The 24,068-nt window shown below is 41.4% G+C and overlaps 4 protein-coding genes across 6 annotated transcripts; 3 read left to right on the forward strand and 1 right to left on the reverse strand.

The window, feature by feature from the left end:
• Positions 1 to 896: 896 nt before the first annotated feature.
• LOC143212043 (uncharacterized) lies at positions 897 to 5,678 on the forward strand. 3 transcript variants are annotated; one of them, XM_076430331.1, is made up of 3 exons: positions 897 to 1,433; positions 2,372 to 2,427; positions 2,987 to 5,678. In XM_076430331.1, exons 1-3 carry the CDS (start codon positions 1,410 to 1,412, stop codon positions 4,629 to 4,631), a joined length of 1,725 nt encoding a protein of 574 aa, XP_076286446.1. In that variant the 5' UTR covers positions 897 to 1,409; the 3' UTR covers positions 4,632 to 5,678. The 3 variants fall into 3 exon arrangements, with proteins under 3 accessions (XP_076286446.1, XP_076286445.1, XP_076286447.1); XM_076430330.1 differs by having other exon boundaries at positions 898 to 1,433; positions 2,984 to 5,678; XM_076430332.1 differs by lacking the exons at positions 897 to 1,433; positions 2,372 to 2,427 and adding an exon at positions 2,453 to 2,710 and having other exon boundaries at positions 2,984 to 5,678.
• A 2,246-nt stretch (positions 5,679 to 7,924) lies between these two features.
• On the forward strand, positions 7,925 to 9,575 carry LOC143212065 (uncharacterized). Its single transcript, XM_076430376.1, has 3 exons — positions 7,925 to 8,971; positions 9,094 to 9,146; positions 9,232 to 9,575. The coding sequence occupies exons 1-3, from the start codon at positions 8,954 to 8,956 to the stop codon at positions 9,380 to 9,382; spliced, it is 222 nt and encodes a 73-aa protein (XP_076286491.1). The 5' UTR covers positions 7,925 to 8,953; the 3' UTR covers positions 9,383 to 9,575.
• Positions 9,576 to 9,725: 150 nt separating this feature from the next.
• LOC143212057 (uncharacterized) lies at positions 9,726 to 12,087 on the forward strand. The gene is made up of 3 exons (XM_076430368.1): positions 9,726 to 10,143; positions 10,288 to 10,358; positions 10,667 to 12,087. The coding sequence occupies exons 1-3, from the start codon at positions 10,135 to 10,137 to the stop codon at positions 11,343 to 11,345; spliced, it is 759 nt and encodes a 252-aa protein (XP_076286483.1). The 5' UTR covers positions 9,726 to 10,134; the 3' UTR covers positions 11,346 to 12,087.
• Positions 11,608 to 14,520, reverse strand: LOC143212059 (uncharacterized). Its single transcript, XM_076430371.1, has 3 exons — positions 14,355 to 14,520; positions 13,474 to 13,538; positions 11,608 to 12,869 (listed from the first exon to the last, which is right to left on the reverse strand). The coding sequence occupies exons 1-3, from the start codon at positions 14,367 to 14,369 to the stop codon at positions 12,452 to 12,454; spliced, it is 498 nt and encodes a 165-aa protein (XP_076286486.1). The 5' UTR covers positions 14,370 to 14,520; the 3' UTR covers positions 11,608 to 12,451.
• Between the last annotated feature and the right edge of the window lie 9,548 nt (positions 14,521 to 24,068).

The following is a 24,068-nucleotide window of genomic DNA, read 5'->3' on the forward strand; positions in this document are numbered from 1 at the left end:
ATAAAATCCAGTACCACTGAACCGCCATTAAATCGCGGATCTTATCAACCAAATTGAAAACAAAACAAAGTCGTTCATCTTTTTGAAAATTTCTGCCTTCTTGAACGCATCTCACCAGCCCTCTCCCGAACATTCACACTCCGTTAAGCAGATCTGCAGTCGATAAACTACTTATGCACGGATTTACCAAACCCTACATCAATTTATCTATTTCGCAAAATCCTTATCCCGTCATCTCGGTTACTATAACAAGCTCAGGGATTCGAACGCGTCGGGTAATTTACGACTGAAAGCGACCAAAGTTTCTATTCGAATCGAAGCCCGGATAAAAGTAAAACTTGTCTAGAAATCACAATTTCTGTATGATAAAGTGATAAAAATGGTGAGAGCCTCGGGCGACTAGCTTCACTTTCCTCCACCATTCTCGATTGCTAATTCATGATCCGCGAACATGTCGCGGATGCTCCTCTTTTTTTCTCCCCGCCATCGAGGATCGACGGATTTTGCCGCGCGAATGTCAGGCGAATTCTATTCCTTATGTATCTTTAATGAGCGCGTTTTAAACCGTACGTTTTTCTCCGATCGCCCGCGGCGCCGCTTATGGCAGCCGCGCGATTTTCTTAGGCCAGGACGAGTCGGTCGGTAGCTTTCGATCCACGTCAATTAACTGATTTATAAACAGGTCTGGCGGGATGCGTACGCACACGCCACTTGGAAGTTCGGCGTACTGCCTTCACCGTTTCTAGATACCATTTTCCCGCGCCGCGCCGCGCTGCTGCCAATTAAAGCCCAGGGAAATTCACTTTCATTGGGGGCGACGGACGATGGTAGTGGCCGGCAGAAAATATTCATGAGGGACCACGAAGATGAGCACAGGCCTCTCTATATATATTATGGAAAAGCACAATAGCTGTCAGTCATTCGTCTTTTTGGTCCGCGTTCCGATCTGAAAAGAATTTCATGGGATTTGTGGATTCATCAGTATTATTCTACTGTCCAGATCGACAAGAGGATCCTCAATGACGATTTGATCACTGAAAATGCGCGTTGAAACGTTTTCGAGTTTCGGACGAGCTCGTTCGAGCTCCGTTTGACGATAATTCCTCTGTGATAATTCGCGGAACAGCTGTTCCCCCTTTCGGCGTGCGTGATCATTTCAAAGGAAATCGCGGTGTGATGCACCAATTACCTGGCTCCCGGGTAGATTGAACGAGTCTTTGAATCGCTTAGAGAAACCTAACGGCGTCGGGGCAAGGCACGTATACACACGAAACAATGTCGTCGGGGCCAGTTTAACAGTGCTCGTTTCCAGTCGCGTCGGGGAGGCTTTAAAAGACGTTGTCGATGAACGGTGGTCCCCATAGCTGGATCAGTGTGGTGATCTAGTGGGACCTAGTGCGGTCAGCATCATGAGGATCGCGCATATGGTCACGGTGAGCCTCGTCAGACAAGATCAAGACGTTGTCTCTCACATGTGTAGTGAACAGTTGTGGAATCATTGAATTCGGATCCCTCGCGTTAGAAACTTGGAGAACTGTTTGTTTCGCATCTTCGATCCAAAGTTTCACATCTTGAATTAAAATTTGGAGAACAATCTGTTTGTTGAGTCCTCGCGTTCTTCCGGTGCTAAAAGTGTGCTTCATTCTCTGAGATTTGACTGTGATTTTCTAGAGAATGATGTAGTATGCTAGACAGAGGAGATTGAGTTTGTAACAATGCCTTTTGTGTCAAGTGATCTTATCGCTTAGAGATGCCGAGATTTAGGAACTCTCCTGAAAAGAATACGATTTATCTGTAAAAATTGAATTTTTTGAAACTCTGAATGCCTTCCGCTCTCGTGCGTAGAGATTTCCAGGGTTGTTTCCAAGAAAACAGACTGGAAGAATTTTGATTGTTTGATTTATAGAATTTTATTTTTTTGAAATTAATTTATCTTTTTAAAATTAATTTCTATTTTAAGAAAATGCGAAAAATAAATGTTTACCTTGTTATTTCATCGATCTTTTGCCACTGTATCAATTTGACACCGAGGTTCAGTTAGTTGAGGGTTGAACATGATTTCTTAGAATTTCTTAGGAGAAATATGTCAGCAATGCAGTTCATTAATAATAATTAGAATCGTCTCACTCGTTAACCGAAAGTCCAGTCCTAACACGACATTAAAGTGATTAAATGCGCACGGAACGGTAAGAACGCGAGGTGAACAAATAATTCAAAGGCATTGTGAAATATTATTTCGGAAATACTCCATTTTCCATGGCTTGTTTAATAAAGATCAACGAAACGCACTAATAATCGCCGTTCTCATTCCATCTTAACTTGAGAAACGAAAACTTCCGATTCTCATATATACGTATCTGTGTGATTACAGGTTTGTGCTGCTTTAATACCGGCATTTCATCGTGCAGAAACCGTGCAGCCGGATAGGTACGTTTTTCAACGCGTTACATTGTGAAGATAATGTTTATGAGCTAGTATCGTCTAACCATGGAATTACTGGACCTGTCAATATGACGGATAGAGATTGCACTGAGCCTGTTCTCTGTGCAACTAGTAAATCAATTTAATTTAATTAGTCACTTTCAGTGGTCCGTAATTCTAGTGTTCAAATTATACTGAAATATTAAACGCAAATTAATGCTCTTACAATAATTCAATACATTTAAACAATCCACCTCTGAAGATCGTGGTCTGTACATGTATATGAAAGGTAAGAACGATTTAATATTCATCTTGAGACTTTCTTACATTTTTTAAACGTATAAAATCATTCGTAACAAAACGAGAACTGCGATAAAAATGTAAATGGGTCAGAAAAGAATCAAGAAACGCAACAGAGATCGAGGCTAAACTTTTACAACTTCAATTTTCCACTATTCACTCTTACAGAGTGTAATCTTCATTCTAAGATCTTCACGTGAATTTTCACTTCCATAAATTATTTTACACGGACAATAATCAATTTACATCTCTCTCACCCCAGAAGGTTACAAAAGAGGGACCAACCTCCGCATCCAAGAAAAGACAATGTCACGGACATCAGCGAGATCACGTTCACCACTTTGCAACCCGAGACCTTCAACCCTAACATCCACTTCAGCGTTCACAGTGCATCAAGCAAGATGTTGAAGCTTCGTCCAGGTCGCTCAATGTCTCGGGTCCGTCAAAATCGTTTCAATGTCGGTCGGCGACGGAGACAGCTTCAGAAAAATGGCGGGAACCTGGTTCGAATAGGTCGTTCATACGAAACGAGTGGTGAGAACCATATAGATCATCAGGTGGAAAGCGTGCAGGGTCCTCCGGAGGCTTTCGACGAGGGTGCGGTGCACTTGGAACCTGTGTACCGGGTAACGAAGAATAAGAACTTCATCGACACGTTGGTGAACATCTTGCGGCGTCTTGTGAACCCTCCTAAATCAATTGGCCCTCTGGTTGGCCCATTCCACTTCCCAGGAGTTGGCGAGAAGGTCTACATCAGGCTTTTGGAACCTGTTCAACCCGACAACCTGGTGATCCGTTTCGTTTCATCATTGCCAGTGAACGAGATCGAGACGACCTTCGACAAAAGCAACCTGCCCCCTGAAGAACTGCTGAAACACTCAGCTGTGATAGCAGTGGGTCAAGAGGGCAGCCCTCATCCCCCGATCCCCGAAAACAGCCACGACATAGTCAGCCACTCCGACATTCCCATAATCAGCCACGAACCTCTGCCTCTATCAACCGACACTCTTCGAAATTCATACGGTCAGCATATCAAACCCGGTCACACCTTCCCGGACACCTTGTTATCCAGCCACGAAGTGTCGCAAGTATTCAAATCCAGTCCAGCCATCCACGCTGCAGCAGTTGTAACGAGTCAATCGAGAACGCCTCATATTTCAAGGACTTACAAAGTGAATCTGAAGAACGGAGAACCGGTGGCGATTCAGAGGGTTGTTCGGCATAGGAAGAGGGTGCAGTATCCGCAGAATGGTCATCCTAATTCAAACTCCCACTCCAGTTCTGCCGAGAAAGGGGAGAGTCAGAAACAGGAGTCTCATCAGGTTAATAGCTACCAGGGCCCTATCGCGCCTAATTATCAGTTCCCCTGGGAGAATAACACGAAGACAGTGTCGAGTGAGAATAGTCAGGGAGCCAGTTCGCAGCAGAAGTTCAAATGGGACCCTATCACTCAGAAGCCTTCGATCTGGGATCAGCTGAGATTCAATGATTCCAGGTCTGCGGAGAATAATCCGAGGTATAGCATTCAATTCTTCAGCAAGAAGATGAGGTATCTGAACCTTGACGGCAGTGTGGACACTCGTGGAGACCCTTCCAGCAAGGAAGAAGGGTTTAGACCCTTGCAGCCTCAAGTTTCAAGGTCCGTTGCCTATTGGGAGTCGCTGAAAAATGGGAATCCGAGGAATAAAAGGGGTCACGCTCAGTCCGCTGAAATTAAACAGGATCCGAAGAGTTTTCGGGAGAGAAGCGACGCCATTGTGGATTCCACGGAGAGGTCGGGTACGCTGGAAAATGATCAAACCATAACAGCGAGCAAAATGGTTCCAAAGCAAACAGGATCGAAGGAGAAGGAAGAAAAGGAGAATGGAAAGATCACCACTGGATCCTCTGGATCGTCGAATCGACGATAAAACAATCGCTGCCAGATTAAGGAACCGTTGAGTTTGTAGATTTTCTTTATTAAGACACGGCTCTCTTTTTTGTTAATAATGTATGAGCCTTAATTGTGAGCGGAGTCGACCCGGCTTTGATTTATGAGTTCCGTTTACGTTGCGGGATGCGGTTTGATTTAAAGTCTACGTCACGATTCCGTGGATCTGCGTCGATAAGCGTACGGAGGATACAATGTGGAGGTTCCAGCACGTTCGCTCGCAACGGTTTGCTGCGTGTAGTTTTTAAAAAACGACCTGAGAAAGCGGTTCTCCATTTAGGTTTGCAACTGTGGAGTCGTTGCGGATTCGTTGATTAACCCTTTGCACTCGGAGCTATTTTATCTCGAAAATTAAACATTTCTGCCGACCTAGATTAATTCCATTCTGTATGATTTTTTTCATTGTATGAATATAAAATTGACACATGGTATCTCATACAATAATTAAATGTTTGTAATTAATTAGAGTGTTGAGGATTAAATTCAATTGTATTTTGTAGGATTTTGTAAAGTTCATATCCGATCGTTGAAGCGATAAAATGTTCGCAGATCATCCCTTACGTAACGAAAGACGAACGCCCACTTTCGCCGCAACGATTTAATAAGATGTAATTGAGAATGATAATTTTATGCTTTCGTGGATAAGCGTGATGGCCGTCCCATAGCTGAAATTGATCAGGGGATCCAACCGTTCGATAATTAAAAAAAAGAACGCAATTACTTTAATGAGCGACAGAAAGTACCCACGGCGAGCCTCGTCCACGTTTCTCTCCTTTAAGGAGATCGTACTTTGCCAAGCATTGAAATCACTCATCCACTATATACGTAAATGTACATTAAGATGACGCGTGCGATAGCACTACTTGGCCAAGCGTTCGAATCACTCGAGCATCGCCCTCCCATTAAAATAGTCTATTCGCGCCTTTATCCCGTACAATCTCATCGACAACGTTTTATTGTAAGATTATGCGCCTTATTTTTCTACGAATATTAAAGTAACAGACTTTCTATACAAAGAAATCATGTGTTGATTTTTCAACCCTCAAGACACCATCCCCTGCAACTTCCACTATGTCATTTTCTACATAACTGTTCAACATACATCAATTTTTACTCAACAAAATGCGAAATAAATATTTGCTAGCGTAGACGCCACGTATGTTCACGCTTGAAACGCTAGATTAATGTTTTTCAGGTTGTAGTTAAGGATTAACAGACTCGTGTACCTAAGCTTCAAGGCTGCAAACAAGTAGGATGGCTATCTAAATAACAAAATACCTGAACACCGTTCGATCAACAAACTGGACACTAAAGAACAAGATCCAACAGCGCCAAAGGACGACAATTTCAATCGTGATTCCACGGTTAATCAAGTCCTTTCTATTTCCCTTTCGAGCACGCGTTTCCCCGAAGATCGTCGTTCCCGATCGATCGTATAAGGCAGCAAGAAATAGTGAAACCAAGATGATCAGACATCACGTATCCGGTTGAATAAATCATCGATCAACCAGGGAATCGATCCGCTTTCGGTTCCGTCGTTTTACACGGTCATTCACGAATTGTGTCCGCGAATTGAAACGATCATCGACGCGACTAGCATAATCGGCGTAACAAGTCACGTTATCGAGCAAACGATTATATCCATCGCGTGGAAGCGTAGAAGCGAGCATCCAGTTTTTCTTCCCTCCGCTTTCCATTTCACCGGCGATTTTCACTGTTAATTTACTGCCAGGTCAATTAACAGTTATTATTAAAACGCTACGACAATTGCCAATCGGCAATTTTGAATTCTAATCTTTTAGTTTCCACGGCAGACATTCGCTAATTATTTATAAGATGGAGCAGATACATAGAAAGTAAAAAGTAAATTCTTAAAACCCGCAGTCCAATGGTGGATAATCGTCGAAAATGACGTGCGACCATTTACGAACGATCGAGCGGATAATAGTGGAAAGCTAGACGGTTTTTGTTTAATTTAGACGCGATTAGGCGATAAATTCGTATGTCTGTCTATCGGAGAATCTCGTGCCTTGAGACCGCTTTCTTCGTTCGCATATTTGTCGTTTTTGTTCGCATCGTGATCGAGGACCCTGCAGTCACAAATCACAAAAGTTGAATAAAATCGAAGCAATTTATTAAAGTAGACATGTATCTTTTAATCCACTCTTTTGTTCTCGTTTGAAAACCCACAATGCTTCATAATCACTTACACACTTTCTAGTTTCTTCTATTGCCTTGTTGTTTTTATCCCCGAGATAAGATAAATCTTTACCTCCGTTTTCTCCGTTTTGATCGACTATAAATTTTTTAGACTTCATTCAACTTTAATGCAATTTTGTTTATCTAGTCTATTTCATGTTGTTCGCTCCATACTCGTTGCGTTCCCTAATCGCATCATATCAACTAGGCTACCGTTAAATAATTACTATTGCCGGTCAACAATAGAACTATTACTGTCGCAAACGAGCGTAATAGCCATGAGCCTGTCGTTTCGTAATTGTTACAGATGCGTGTACGTCGTTTGGGTTAATGAGTAATTAGACCAACGAAAGCAAATTGTTGAAAGTGATAAACGCCAGTTCTATTACCATACTGAAATTATATGGCGCGCGGTTTTCGCTGGAAACGATCGTGCAAAAGAAAAACGCTGCAATTACAATGAAAGAAACGGATTCGACACGCAGAACCGCGGGAAATTTCATTTTTCCAGCAATTAACGAACTAAATTACCTGATACTGCGCTCGTTCTTCAATTATGTAAGCTAAGAGGCTTAGATGAGTGACGTGAGTTTATCTTTACATACGAGAGATGCTCGATTCTCGGAAAATAAAATTGTCAAGCTAGAAACAAAATTGTAATAAGATGCAGAAGTATGGTCAAAGTAATAATTGTCTAAAGACTGACTGGCTTCTTAATTGTAACTTACATTTAATTACAGCAAAGATACGATTATGATACACCAAGATAAGCTTTGTCTAAATTTCACAAATATCAATTTCGCGGAGGTGCATTGAGAAATGTGATCCTCATCTAACGCGTAACCTCTTAATGGGTGTTTGAATTTTGTAATTCTTCCTTTTAATTATCTAGCACACGCCTAACTCCTCTCCGAACTTTCTATTCTTCCGATGATCTCTTCTTTAATTAAGGCTAGTACGTGCCACGAACTGATTAACCAGATCTGCGGTTGGGTGCGTCCCAGCTGGAGGAAGTGCATGTGCAACCGCGTTTACTGCTTCCTGTATATGCAGTCAGTTCTTTGACTACGTCTGCCTCGTTTGGTAACGTTTTACTGGAAATCTGTTCGCGTTTCATTCTAGAAAGCATTTGTTTCTCGATCTTTCCTTGCAAGCAATAACTTTTCATCGCTGTTTCATTAAGCTTAGTGAAAAATCTCGTGAAATCGATCTAGTGGAGTTAATTACTACGAAAGTCCAAAGTTGAAATTCATCGCTGCGATCAATGCTACAAAATTCTTCAGATCCCACGTTATTTTACATAAATAAATACTGGGGACATTTGTGATAATTTTCTGATACAAATCAGGCATATTTGATCGACGTGAAATCACCACTGCACTTCTGGAATGATAAATTGGGGATTATGCCGAAGAGAAATTAAAAACGTGCAAAGACCGCGATCAACCTGTGTATCGTTCAATGTTGACATTTGTTTTCTGATGCAAATCAGACATATTTGATTGCCGTGAAATCACCACTGTGCTTCTAAAAATCATAAATTGGGGATTATGTTGATGAGAAATTGCAAAAGTGCAAAGACCGCGATCGAACTGTGCATCGTTCAATGTTGACATTTGTTTTCTGATTTAAATCAGACATGTTTGATTGACGTGAAATCATCACTGTACTTCTAAAGATCATAAATTGGGGATTATGTTGAAGAGAAATTGCAAAAGTGCAAAGATCAATTATGCATCGTTCAATGCTGCACGTTTTCGATGGTAGCGATCGATTTCGATCTAAATCGTGTCTCGCCATTTTGAATGCCGACGAAGCCCGCGAAATCGCTTGGCTCCCCGTGCAAATCGCGTCGAGCTCCGGCGGAGTTTTGGTGAAATGGGAAAAAAGTGAAAATCACGTGGAACGAACTCGGATGCAGCGTGTTCCTTGCACGGTGGCGGGAGTTTCTTGGTATTCTTTCAGAAACGATTCGCCTCGGTAATTTCAACTGCATGTATATAAACGTAGGGTCCGTGTCGGCGACTCGCAGAAAGCGTCAAGTGCACTTCCAGAAGCGAACACCATCGCGTGCGGTGGCCAACGAGCATCGTATTCTGCAAGATGAGGTGCACATTGCTGGTAAGACATCTTATTTCATGATTTTTTATCAATCTTTACCTTGTACTGTTGCTAAATTCTTCTAAATTCGTACATTTTTCCTTTGAGAAAAATGCTTCATTACATTTTTCTCCATTTTTTAGTTCGGCGTCGTGTTGGCGATGTTCCTTGTCCTGCTGCGACAGCCAGTAGAATCGTAAGTAAATTGTAGTAATTCAAGATTAATAAGAAGATTAGTATTGATTCATAAAAAAATAAAGTCTCTCTCATTTTTCCCGCAGGAAGAAGGTAATCATCCACGTGCCTTACAGAGTGAAGAAGGTTGAACACACGCACACAATCTACAAAATCGTCCCCCGCTATCACCACAAACATGAGGACATTCTCTCGAAAGAGGACTTGGAAGACGACGACGAGAAGTACGACGTCTAGAATCGCGTGTTCGCATATTTAATAAACGTATTAAATTATAAACATATTTGGTAGACGTAGCTCGTAAGCTTTCGCCGAATCGAACAGTCAAAGGATAGTGATAACGATGTACAAATGCGTTCGAACAGTATTGTTACTGTTAAGACTATGTATTGTTAAGAATTAGTTGAATAAACGTTTTTTCGTAATCGAATTCATTCGTTTCATTTCTTTTGCCGTTTCTTGTCGATCTTTACTAGTCACAGCAAGTCCTCGACTTACGCGGATTCGTTTCACACGGATTCTTAGAAGCGGATTCTTATAGAGGTCGTTTTGTCCGGAGTTTTCTGAAGGGTGTAATAAAGTACGAGATATGAGAAATATTGATCTTATAAAGCGACGTCTGTGCTTCTCGTAGAGATTGCAATAGAAACCAATGCACCCGAAGAAAAGATAGTTTATCGAACAACGGAGTGCAATTTCCGGACGGCAATGAACTTCGCTAACCGCGTGAATACGTGTTTGCAGAGCATATCATTCGGAGCGAATTGGCAGATGAAGCATGATTCCATCGGAACGGCGAAAGTGCTTTGCGATCCGTAAAATTCGGTGGGATTCGATGCAGTTCCGCGGTTCAGCGGTGTCCGATGCAGTTCCGAGACGATAGAGACACAATATAAAGCTGGAGCATCTTCGACAATGTCGGTCACTCTGTCATTGGCAGCGTCTGCCTCCTGTTAGTCACATCATCCGGAAGATCTTCTTTCTAAATCATGGACAAGGTGAAAACAATTACAGATTAAGTTAATTTATCAATTGGAGTGGTCGAGTTCACTCGTTCTTATTGCAAGATAATTTTCATTCTGCTATTAATCAATATTCTCGTGCACATTTTTATAATTTCTAACATCAGTGCAATTTTCTAGGGTGTCTTCAACTTACTCTTCCTGATTCTGCTCATCCAAATTGCCAGCCACGGTAGCACCGGCAAAAAACAGTGAGTATATCGAGCAGTAAATTTCTCAGTGATATTTTCGATCACCGTTCATCGATCATCGAATAGAGAAAAAATAAAACGCGGCAATGATTCACACTTTCACCGTGATACTGGTGGCCGATCAACGACCGCCTAATGCACTCTCGTTTTCACTTTTCGACGCCGCTGACTTGAATGCATAATGAATTAGTGCTGCGAATTCACACGAAAAATCTTGTTCAATTGTATGGCCATCATTTAGACAATTGTTGGATTCTGAAACTAGGAGACCAGGTCATTGTAAATACCAACATTTACCCTAATTTCAGTGTCCACCTGAGGATCCACGTGCCAGACATAATCAAGCACCACATCCACACGAAAGTGGTGTTTCTTCACGTGCACAAACCGGCCCCCAAGAAGCCTAAGACTCACCATAAAGAATACCATCACGAAAATTGGAGTTCCTGGAGCTACGGCAACCATCACGACCATGATCATACCCACGACGACGAAGAAAACAACGCGAAACATTTCCATGACCACGAGGATCAAAGCGAACGTGAAAGACTAGCAATGCTGGAGCCTCAGAGCGACCATAAAATCTACGGTCCTCGGTATAATCAACACGGAGACTCTTATTTTCCGCAGTCTTACGTCGACGACAATCATTTGCACCAAAATCAGAAGAATAGAGAACACGGTCAATACGAAGTTCGCGAGGAAGTGAACGATACTCCGCAAAACGAAGAGACTTTGGTTTATAATTACGAAGAAGGGTATAGGAAAGGTTTGCAATCGGAGAGTGGACATATTCGTACGGGTCAGTCGAGTAAATTCCATGATGACCAGCATGAGGAAAATGATGATAACGATAACGATGGATTCAAGGAGGAGTCTGAAGGGAGAACCGATGCTGGACGGTACATTGTTGATGATGTTGAGTATGAAAATACTAGGGATAAGAGAGATGGACGGAGAAGATACAGGCGGATCAGGAGATTGTAGATTTTTGGAGAATCGTAGCTGAGTGTACCATTTTGTATATAGAATTTAGCGAATAAGCTGTAGAATTGTAGATTGTGATTTAATAGATGTTTCTGGAACAGAATATAAGGATTATCAATGACCAACCTCGAATGGTTGGTTGAATCTCTAAATGAAGATTATTCACGTACGCTTACTATAAATAAAATTGAAGAAATCGGAGAAATGTCGAGAAATAATTAAGTAAAATGAAGAAACGCTCGAGGACATTAAAGGGTTGATGTTCAGGTACACACGCAATTTATTCAACTTTCTCGCGACACGTAAATCATACGGTTAACAGAAACAACAAAGGTAACAATAATACAATGATTTATAACAGCAAGTGGAAAAAACAAAACAATAGAGTAACAATATTTACAACATGTGAGTGCGAGAGATGTGTTAAAACGGATTAATGAGAGACTAGGTACGTGAGAGGTAAGAGACAGGATGATTATTTGTTGTGTATGTGTGTTGAAGGTGTGGTTTTGCGGCACTCCCCGGGAAACACCAGTCAATGTGAGAAAGTGTCTATCTCTCTAATACAATTTCTCTAAATCGAATCTACGATTGTCGTGCGAGGGGGGTGTGCGAGTTGGTTTCTTGAAACTTGATCGTTCTGGCCATTGATTTCTCCCAAAAAGAACATAACTGGTGACCTAAATTGTTCTCGTCCTGCACAGTACATTGTTAATAGCCAATGATCTCGTTTAATGCATTTTAAGAAAGCCCCTTCATTTCTCAAGACTTCTAGAGGAGATAAATCATTTTCTGCTCAACACTATTTTTTGACGAAAGTTATACAATTTTGATTGCATAGTACATTATTAATAGCCAATAATCTGATTAATCAATTTTAACGAAGCCCCTTCTTTCTCAAGACTTCCAGAGGGGACAAAATCTAAAATTTCTTCAAATACTTTTCTGCTCAACATTTACATTTAGTTATATAATTTTTTGATTAAAAAATCCCTGCGATTAATGCAAGGACGAGGTCACCATTCATCATCGATCGTTCCAACGAACCAACTTTTCTCGAAGATCTTTGTAAAACTAATTCTACCCTACTTTTGGAACGAGCTCGTTCACTGATGGCCACCCCAATCTTCGTGACCTCCCCCAAGACCACCTCCGCCCCCGTAGCTTCCACCTCCGAATCCTCCGCTGAAACTGTGTCCACCTCCAATGTCTCCACCCCCGCTGCTGTATTCGATGTGACCACCGCCTCCGCCTCCACCACCTCCACCGCCACTGCTGTACTCGATATGGCCTCCACCGATGTCACCACCACCACCGCCTCCAAAATCGTGACCACCGCCTCCAAAGTCGTGACCGCCGCCTCCCAGACCACCGTGACCGCCGATATCGATCGGGTGACCAACGGTGTAGCCGAGGACTTCGTATTTGTCACCGCCTCCGCCTCCATGGTGGACGTGTTTCGTAATCGTATGCGTGTGGTGCACCGTCTTGATCTTGTAGGGCACGTGGATCACCACGTGGTCGCTGGAGAAGACAATTAACAAATTAGTTTGAATGTTTTTACAGTAGCACGAATTGTATCTCGATCTTAATTCGAGTTACTAGTAGGCATGGCTTTGGGTGGGCGTGGCTTCGGTGCTCATGCTCTTCGCAGAGCCGGAGCAGTGCCCCCTGGGGCAATAGGAGTGAAGTAAAGTTGTGTAAAAACTCCTTAACGCCATAAATAAATTGGAACATAAGGGATTATTGTTGCCAGGCGTTGATAGGTAAATGCAAGTTGTAGATTAGAATCTCGCTATCAAGATGAACGATAGCGAGCGTTGAAAGGCAGCGAGCAAGGTCGTTGAACGAGGAAAATCGACGAACGCTGACTACGAGGCGCGATCGACAGTCACCTTTATCGTTGCTTTCGATAACAGTCGACAAAAAATGGTAACACTCTTCGATGACGGTGATCGCGGAGAAAGTAAACGTGAACGTTTCAATGGCACCGGCCACGGCTTGTTGGTTACTATTCTGCTTGCTTAACGAGCGACTACAAACGTTGTTCCGCGCGAGCGCTACCGAACCATTGTGTATTATGGTCTTTCTTCTATGTTGTAAAAGAAACAAAGAAATGAACACTTACTGTCCACCGTGTCCACCGCCGCCTGCACTGGCCATGTTCAGCAGCGAGGCTGCTATGAAGACAACCTGAAAGACAAACGAGTTATTTGTTCAGTGAGATCAATGACAATACGATTTCCGATCATTTCCGATTATTGTTTCAAAATCTTGCAAAAGTAACATTAAAAATCTGTGTAGAGTCAAGTGGAATGTTTACAGTTATTTTCTATCTAGTTAGGATCGTAGATAGTATGTCACTTTTAAAGAGATCCAGACGTATTCCGTACGCGGATCATGCATCTGGATCCTGTCTTTATAGAAGACTAGCTTGACAGGTTGGTAGAATGCAGAATGTCCGTCAGTGAATTATAACGTTGTCGGGGCTGGATGTCATGTGGACGATGCAGTAGACGGAATGCTGTGAAATATGTGGCTTGGAATTTCTGGTCATGAAAATGATTTAGCATTGCCAAACGAGTGTAAAAAAATGGAGTCTAAGGCAATTCAGCACTTCAACACTGTAACTAACTGCAAGATATAACTTTGTCTCCTGTTAATCTTCACTGGTCGTTTTATGTTTGAGAACGTAAATAATCGAGCGCACAAGAACCGGATAAATTATTCTCCACTTTATAATGCTCGCAGGACACTGTTCTATACTTCAAAGAAGATTTCAGACTTAAGAAACTTGTAAGACTGATCAATTCTGTCATTTCTATTCAGAAAATACTCGACGGTCTGCTCTACAAATTTTTAATTCTTCGGAGCAAAAGCTTCGAAAACAATAATCATTTTATTTCTGCTTTTTCCAGGACACATTTAGGAATGAAATTAAAAACGATTTTGAAAACAAGCCCTGAAAATCCCGAGAAATTGATGAGCTAAACGAAAGGGTGGACTTACCGCGAGCTTGTTCATGTTGCTATCCCTTCAGCCTAAGTAACCGTGTGAATCTGCGAAACGCAACCGCTGTATATGCACGCACGTCGAGAGGAGGCAACTACCGGTTCCTCCTCGCGATACAGTTGGCGGTTTAAGCCGCGGTTATGATCTGCTGGCTGGTGTGCACACGTTCGCCGCTTTTATACAGGTACGTGATTGGAGTCGGATAAGAATTGAAAGGGAATCTCTTTTGCACCCATCGGCTGGCGGTGCCACGTGAAAGGATCCGGCTAATAGAGAAGACGTGGTAAAAACCGGAGGACCAACACGCCCCTCTCTTTCTCTCCACACACAGAAACATACACTGTACACGTTGGATAAGCTACCCTTCACCTCGATCGACGCTCGAGTTCTCGTCGTTTCCTCTTTTTCTTTCGCTTAACGCCCAGCTCCGCTCAGCGAGAAACGGAGAGCTCGTAATTCCACGTGCGAGAGAGCTGTACGATAGTCTTTTTAATGAAAGCGGAGGGATTTGGCCGGGTGAACGGCCAAGATCAAGATCAGCCTCTCGTAATACGAGGTGGGTGCCTCCGCGATCTCTCGTTTCACTCGTGTGTCTCGCCGCTCACGATCCTCTGGGAAACAGGAGATCGATGTCCGTTTGTCTGTGTCTCTCGCAGACATGTCCTCACTTTTTCCTCCAGTTCGCGATGGCGAACTGGTAGCTGTCCTGCGAGACGCACGCGACACACGGACGACACCAGTTACGCCAACTGCTTTTCCGCGTTCACCTATTTCCTTGACGGACTCCGCTCTACTCTGTTTTATTGCGCCTTCAGCAGAGTAGATTTTCCTGGATTCTGGGTTCATTTCTTTTCACTGTCAAGCCGCGGCTTTGCGGATGAGGAGAAGGTCCTGAATACTGATACAGCTGCTCGGATAATTACGGATAATAGTCGAGTCACAAGTTTAAGCCTTTGCACTCGAATGGCACCTCTGAGGCTCCAGTGAAAATTGCCATATCACTGTTTGAAACAGTTTTGAAATGATTAAATTTTTCCGTATTCGATAAATTGCTAACAATTCAAATGTCGTGTGAGAAAACAGGTTTAATTTCATGTGATTATTGTAAAAGAGATTACATAGAGTAAAAATCTTCTAGGTTGAACGATATGTCTTGACTTCGAAATTAAAATTGCTTCCAGTGCAAAAGGTTAAAAAACAGACTTTGAAATCCCTATTCATCCATTTCGCTACTTACAACGTGTACCGCCACATTTTACCACTTGAAACGACTCGGTGACTTTTGCTCCTTGCGTTTTTACCGATTCTAGGATGATACAGGTTTTTCTACATGCCGTACACAGTCGCTCCAGTCTATTCAGACCTGCTCAACTATTTTTCAAGGTACGGAGTTGCAGCAACGGAGTTCATCACTTCGAACAAGTACGAGTCGTTTAGGTTTCTTTAATCATGAGAGGTGCAGGTCTTTCAAGACGCGTCTAGAGTCTTTGAAACAAGTCGGAATTGTTGTTCTCGCTTTTCTCTTGTTCAGTCTTCGTAGACAGGACAGATGCAATGACGCAATGCGCCACAGGTTGGTCACCCCTGATGTAGAACTAATTACTCATCTGTGAAAAATAGCTGCATCTACAAGATCTAGGTCAGTGCCGATTTATGTGACCAATATCTCCATTATGATACGAATACGTGATAAATCTTTCGCGAGCGAAATTAGAAATTAAAATGTGCATTCTTTCGTCCATCGAAATTGTATAAATCAAGTATTTAGATAATCCTACCTCCCAATTAGTTCTAACATGCACTTGCCACTCGAAGAATTTGGATTTTATCGCTGAAAGAGCAACCTTTCTCCTATCTCCAAATAATTTCTCTTCAACAAAAGCTTGATTATTCAACACTATTTTCTATACGACACAATTGTTCGCGTTTAGAACCGCGTAGACTCAATTGGAAATGAAACTACTTTTTATCAGGAATCATCCAGGAAGATTTCCGTATAGACAGCGGATCTTCATGCAAAGTAAAATCTTTTTACGCGAACTACAACAAACTGAAGTAAAATAGAAATTTATCTTTAAATTCTCTTCTGTTTTTACGGTTTTAAATTACACCTGCTAATTTTCCTCATAAACGCATATAAATCTGCTGTCTACTTCCGGTAGCTCAGGGAGTTCCTCGACAGACGTCTGGCCAGACGTTTCAAGTTCAATGAAACAGAAAACGTGTTCGTCAGCAGCGCAACGGTTGGAACCTAGAACAGGATCATAGCAGGAATGCGCGTAGGTGAACGAACCGCTTCGCATAATAATATAATTGCCGTTTAGAGTAATTTCTACTCATTACGAGTGGGGCTTTTCACTTGTCGATGCACGAGAGATAACCGTGTCGCGGTATTCTCCACTGTAAAAATAAATCAGATTACACTGATTAAGATATCGAATCGAAACGAGTTGCAGCCGCCGAAAGATCTACTGCACCGAGAGAATGTTTTCGTAATTCTAGATGTATCTAACCGAAGAATTTCTAATTAGCCTGGCAGATCGTTATAACGAAGGGCAACCGCCATAATCACGATCCACGCAATTAGAAATGGTATATCATTCCAGATACACTTTCGCGACGATTTACATAACGAGAGGAATTTTCGTTCGTTTTGCTTATTTTAACGACTATTAACACTAGCACAGATGTAGTCCGTGGATAGGCGAATGAGATGGACAGGTTTATGAAAGTTATCGTTGCAGAGGAAAGTTCGGTGAACATTTTTCGACTGTCTCCCTTCCTAGTCTCGCGATTTAGATTAGTATAAAATGCAACTTGTTCGCGTGGGCGCTGATTCGCGTGCAAATACTGGCTCATAATGCTCGTTATTCAACTTCATGTCGATTTTTCATATTAATTATCGTCTTGGCGTCATGTGGATCGCTTTACGAGTGCAAACTTGATTTTTCCGAGCTTGTTTTTGTCTTATTAGTAGACTGCGGATTTTATGCGTTCATTTTGCACAAACATCCGCAGTTATTAGTGATTTTGTATTGACAAGCACAAATTTATTGCCTAAGACTTTTTCTAAGACTTTAAATAACGCGTTAGAGTTCGCAGTACATTTAAAGTTTAAGGATTTAAACTTTTAAGGAGCACATTTTTATGGACTTCCGGAGACAGCGCTGAAATATATTCAGCTACAGAGTTTTTCCTGCGGGTCTGTAAAGCAGAAAGTGGAAAATCGTATTCTTCAACAAGAAAATATGAAGCAGGATGTTTTATTACCGAGATTATGATTGTTTCGTGACGAAGTTACGTAGTGAGTGCAGCGATAACGTGACTGACGCTCTGGAGATTTCGATGCGTGGTAAGTGCAACGCTGTGGTACATTTAGTGTTAAATATTATTCGAAGATAATGTTTTTAAGCGGTGATCAATTGTGTTTTGTCAGATGTGCCGATAATTATGAATGTGGTCTAAGTGATACATATATTTCTTGTTTCGAGATATTTAAATATAATAATTTAAATATAGTGATTGAAAGCTGAATTTCGATTTAGATATAATGGTTGAAAGTAGACGAAGGGATAGAGAGGGGTTGAGAGACACTGCGAGAAAAAGAACCACGAGACACAAGAAAAAGAAGTTTCTTCTGCTCGGAGTTTCGCGAAATCGATCCGATTTGTCCTCGGTACAAGATCCAAGAGGATGATCCATAGAAATCGGTGGTCGGGTAAACCGATCTGTCTATGGTGTTCCACGCGGATTGTTGCTTTTGCCAGACGATAGGAGAAAGGGAGAACGCGATCTGTTCACCTCGTAAAACGTGGCTCGAGACCGAATTGTGAACACATTCCAACGGGAGGCCGAGCGAAAACGAAAACGACCAGCACGTTATCCTTTTCCTTGCGGATCGCGGGACCGTGACAGTGAACTCTCTACTGGAGGAATTCCCGTTCGAGGCTTCCGACCGGCCAAATCGATTCCGCGTTCACCGAAGTACACTGTCCTCCTATCCAGGGAAATCATTCAATTATTTCGAGACCACCGGAAAATCTCGAAGCTTTTTCTATATGGCCGTGACATTGCAAATTATGAACTGGAATTAAATATTCAGCTGGAATTGCGCCTTGAAAATTGATCAATTACTTCCACAACGAATTGGACGGATCAATGAGTCACGAGGAAATGATTTTTCGAATAACCGTTTCCTTTATAGGAATTTCTATTTTGCAGACGCACGCCGCGCCGCTCCGGAGTCACGAGAGGAACTTCGGCCATCTTGCGTGTTGCGAGCGAGAGTTCCGGATCCGAGTGAAACTATTTGTTGCACTGGATTATTAGGGATGCGATAACGCGTTGTTTCACGGAACTTTCGAAAGCGAAAAGCTCGTTAGCGATGCGGACCACGTTGGAAAGTCGATTCGACGCAACATTGACGCAGGATCGCGATATCCGGTGATCCTGACACGCCTTCGAACCGGAAGGATATTCGTCGATTTGAAATTCCTTAAACCAGCTAATTACTGCTTGTTTTCTTTGAGATCATTCTACGTTCAACCTAGAGGAAACGAGTGGTTCGGCAAGAAAGAATAAGAAGCAAATTATACTGTTTCAAAGCCCCGGAAGTCCGCCATTTTTCTCCCGAAGACACCGAGAAACCAGACTCGAGCTTAACGTCCAAGTCTCATTACTTTTTTACCGATTTCTATAGCTTCGAACGTTAATGACGACACTCTAGAAAGTAGAAAGGATTTATATATGTTATGATCAATTTTAAGCAGTTCGTTTTTCGTCCGACGCTTACCGATCGTTAAATAGCATAACCACAATGGGGATCTTTCACTTGGAAATAGCGCGCGAAATTTAATCCTGGATCTTGTAACAGCGTGGTTGCGCTATGTGGACGTAGATACCGTTTGATGGATTACAGAAGTTTGTCAGATTTATCGCGTTCGAAATCGCCGTTTAATACCGCTCCATTGTTTCACGCGGAGAAATCCGCGAATTGTTCCAAACCGCGCGCTCTCTCCGCGATTCGAGCTTTGCATCTGATAAGTTATTGGTAGACTCCGGATTTTTATTCATTTACGAAGAAACTGGCTGGGTGAACAGTAAACGATTAGAAAAATTGAAGAATATTGCAATATTGCCTTTAATACAATAAATCATTAAAGGATCAAATCAATTTTTATTTTGCTTCTGCTTTCCACAAATAATGCAGGATATTTCTATTTTGCATAAAGCTCTCTATGTAAAGGAAACATTTTCCACCTGATTTGCAAACTGGAATGAAATGGAAATTTATTTTCTTTCTTAATATGTTTAATAAATGTTTAATGTATTTTTTAAATTCTTCTAAACTTTTTACGGTTTTAAATCACACCTACTCGGTTCTCTCATAAATGCATAAAATCCGCTGTCTAGTTATTAGCTATTGAGTCCGAGTTTCTTGTGCGAGGATCTTGTTAATTTTTTCTTGAGCAAATAAAGAAATAGACGCCTCCATAAATCGCATCATTACTCCCGTGATTTTGAATTCCACGAGAATCTTATCTGATTCATTTCACCACCTTTTTCAAGAACGACGACTGTACGCTACGCGTCGATTTTCGTTAGGAAAAAATTCATGTATTCGCGTATAAAATCACAGAACTGGAAAAGCAATATTCCACGGTAATTTTCCTTCGTTCTATATGCTTCCATGAATTTATGTGTCCCGTTTCCCACAGCAGACTCATTATAGAAATTTTAGCGGAAAGTGGTGGATTGGTCGTGTTGTTCGCCACTTATGTATGGAATGTGAAGCATGAATGCTTATATGTTGCGCTTGGTAGCCGCGCAGATACTTTCTTGAGACGAGTGAAATATTTTAGATCCATAATTATTATGTACAAAATAAATTGCTAATTAATACAAGCTGTGTTCGTATGTTCTGTCTGTGTTTTCTAAAAAGAAAAGATGAAAATTGTGTAGAGATGGACATTCTACTTGACCATGGTTGCAGAAACCAGTTACCCATGGATCTTGACAGTCACCATCTTGGTTGCGAGCATTCTAGACAGAGGACGCTGTCGTAGAAACAATTTTTCGAATGAAAATTTTTGACATTTTTGTCCTGGAAAATTCGTTTTTAGTTTTACGAAATTTTAGGCTTTCCGTTTTTGATTCAATATTCTACGGAAATGAGAATTATCGACTGAGAACTGCAAAAAATGATTTCAAGCGACGCATTGTTCTCCAAAATGGCGTTCGGTCTCAAAGACATTTTTCTAATTCTAATTCTAATAATCACTCGCAGTCCATATTAGATATAAAACAACTACTTCAATGCAAAATAAATATTCTTTATGCTTGAAACGGTGTATTTACTGTTTTGAGATTGCAAGCACTATATGCGAGCAACCAAAAGTTAAAAAATCATTTCTAGAATACGTTTCCAAATTCGTTTATGCGGGGGAGCATCACAATTTCACTTTTCGACTAGTTTTCCAGCGATAAATTCAGGGTGAGCGGAAAGACAGCTCGAAATCGCCTGTCCACCGATGTATCGCATTAAATGGTCCGGACTGATGTCGATTTGTAGCGCATTTCCCGTGTTTATGCAAATTCGAACAAAGACAGAGAGAGAGAAAGAGAGAGAGAGAAATAAATGGAGGGGGGAGGGGAAGCCGGTACTTTCGCAGCGATCGCTTTCACCGTCGGCGATTCGCGGCTTCAACTTCGCCGAAGTGCGGCCTTGAAGTTCGCGTATTTAAGGAGTGAATGCCGAGAACGAGCGAAGCCATAACTCGGCACGAAAGTCCGTCGCGTGAATGAGTTAATTGATGCCGGGTTACGCTTTTTACGTTAACGACACCCACAACATTAGAGAATTTCGTGTATGTGGACCGTGAACGACGGAGAACACGAAGCTGGATTGTTAAATGAAAAAGAAGAAGGAGAAAGAATATTCGGTGAAAATACGTCTCCCCGTGACACACCGGATGATGATATTTCATCTGTGCCGTGCTAGTGGATCGAATGACTCGCTTTCGGTGCTGAACACTATGCTGATGACTTTCTTTCCTTAGGGTACAGATATAGTGGAGCGGTGAAGATCGAGGTAAACATCGTAATCAAACCAATGTAATTAAATGCGACTGTTTATACTGGAGCGGTGACGAGAGAATAGCGGTGCGCATAGAAACAAAAATCACCGCACCTCTCTCTTCAACACTGTGTTCCCCTACTTAGGTTTCGATCGACTATAGCTGCCATCTTCTATTTCTCAACGTTTGTTTACAGCGTTTCGAGTATTCTGTTTCGATTCTGTGGTATCGCCTGATAATTTAGTAACAGATAGTTTAGGGTCGTTTGTGAAAGAAATTGCAGATTAAGTGCATTTATTAATTGGAGCGGTTGGGTTCACTTGTTCTTATTGCAACATAATTTTTACCCTGCTGTTAATTAATGTTCTAGGTATATCTCAATTGTATTCATAGCATTTATATATTATTTATATTGGGTATGGAAATAAGTTTCCGCCCCTTTTTGTTGAAAAGAAGCGTATAAACAATTCCCATAGCGTGAAAACATTTTCCAACAGTAGATCGATCGACGTTTAATTCAATTGACAGTTCTGCAAGTGTTTGACGTGGATTTCCATCAAGTAATGCTGGGAAATCTGTATCTTCGAATTTTTTGGCACACCATCGCAATCTTTGCCCTTACGTAGAAATCATGGTTTTGATGGAGCATCGTCCCCGTAAATATATAATGAATATAATATTGAAATATATATATATATAACACCTTTCTTTAAAACAAAATAATGCAACATGACTTCCCGCAAATGCTGCTTACTTGGAACAGAAGTCGACATTTTTCACGCGAAAAATTGACTGCTGTTCACGCTCGAAATAATTGCCACTAACTGCGTTTTGAAGCTTAGACATAGACCTTTCAAAAACATGTACTACGTTCCATCGAATACGCGAATCTCCAAAAGGGCGGAAACTTATTCCCATACCTAATATTTATATAATATATGCATTTATAGGAAAATTGAGTAGAAATTCAAAATTCTTGGAATATTTTAAAAATAGAAGAGGTATGATTCTTCCTCTTTAAAATCATTAAGGGAAGAAACAACATTCAATTTCGTTTCTATTTCTTGTAAAACAATTGTTTAAAAGGTCATTCATTAAGAAATCGCCACGGACGAACTCCTGCCGTAAAAATTGTTAATGCTGGAAGATAAAGTAGCAAAATCCAATTTTCTCAGAGAAACATATCAACTTTCTAACACCACGGCGCCGCCCCAAGTTTCCCCTGAGCTTTTCGAGAAACTTTCAATTTATTCGCGATCGAAATTTCGGAATCCGTATAATGGTCGGTAATAGTGTCTAATAGCACCGCAGAATTACGGAATAATGGGTAAAGACGAATTACGGAGAAAGCAAAACAATTAGTCGAGGTAAATTTGAACGTGGTATAAGTAACACACAAACAAAAAATGAAACCTATGCGGCGAGATAATTGAATGCTAACGAAAGTTTGCCAACGTTGTAGAGAATTTATTTACTAGGATGAATAATGAATAAAACCTCGCTGATCGAAGATATCGAGGATATTCGACAAACGATCGATTAGTTTGATCACGCTGTGTTCGCTTGCTCTCAAAAATTAATGTGGTGTTCGGTACAATTCGAATTGGCTCGTGGAAGATCGTGACGTCTCGCATCGCTTAGAAAGTGTGTTATAATGGGAGTAATATATACTTATTTGTCTAAGGAATATGTATGACAGGAGACTATGCAACAACTGTTAGCGTGAGTGACTCGCGCTTACGTAATAATACACGTGCCTCGATTCACGCGATTATCATTGAACTCCTTTTTTGATTATGCGATATGTCAGCGCGGGGATAGCTGTATCGTTTACTAGTCGCGAGATAAGTTGACAAATTGCCACTACTGTTACTTGTCACTTTTCTTTTTATTGCACTTCCTGCTTTAATAATTACACTATCTACATAATTTCCTTAATATCACTACACATTTGCTAATCAATCGCTCTCATTAACGCTATTATACCGGGTGGTTCATAATTTATGGTACAGATTAGGTCAGGTCGATGGCTGGAAATAGGACGAAAATCTTTTCAAGAAAATTTCATTGAAATATCTTCATTCGAATTAATTTCATTCGAATTCAAATTAAATTTAAATATCCCTATACTTAAATTATATGTATTAATTAATATTTGTACTATCTGGTTACTTTAATAGTGTACACCTCATCCACTATTCATTAGCTTTACCATTTACCTATTTCAATCATACAATTCATTCAGAACAATACAAAACCGGACTCTAAAATACAACTGTCGAGAATTAAGATCGATTTCTAGATTTTTACAGTTTGTAGGAGGGTCAAGATCACCCGTAGATCGGCTCGAGATCCGCGTTTCAGACGCAATCGTTCCCCGTATCACGGCAAGCGGTTGCCCGATGAAATGTGGAGCGTCGGTCCCGTTCTTGTTGGTCGCGTTTTGGAAAGCACGCGCCTGTGGAATCGTTAGAGACGCGGCCGAAGGATTAAACGGGGTCCTGGCGCGGCCTCGCCAAGCGAAGAAAGTGTCGATTTCCCCCGAAACAAAAATCTAGACGCCTAGACGAGTCTGTGTTGTGTGCTCTGTCTACGTTTCGTGTTTGCACGCCACCGGTACGTACACCTATCCCAC

The sequence above is a fragment of the Lasioglossum baleicum genome, chromosome 9 (assembly GCF_051020765.1).
Source record: "Lasioglossum baleicum chromosome 9, iyLasBale1, whole genome shotgun sequence".
Classification (NCBI taxonomy): Eukaryota; Metazoa; Arthropoda; class Insecta; order Hymenoptera; family Halictidae; genus Lasioglossum; species Lasioglossum baleicum.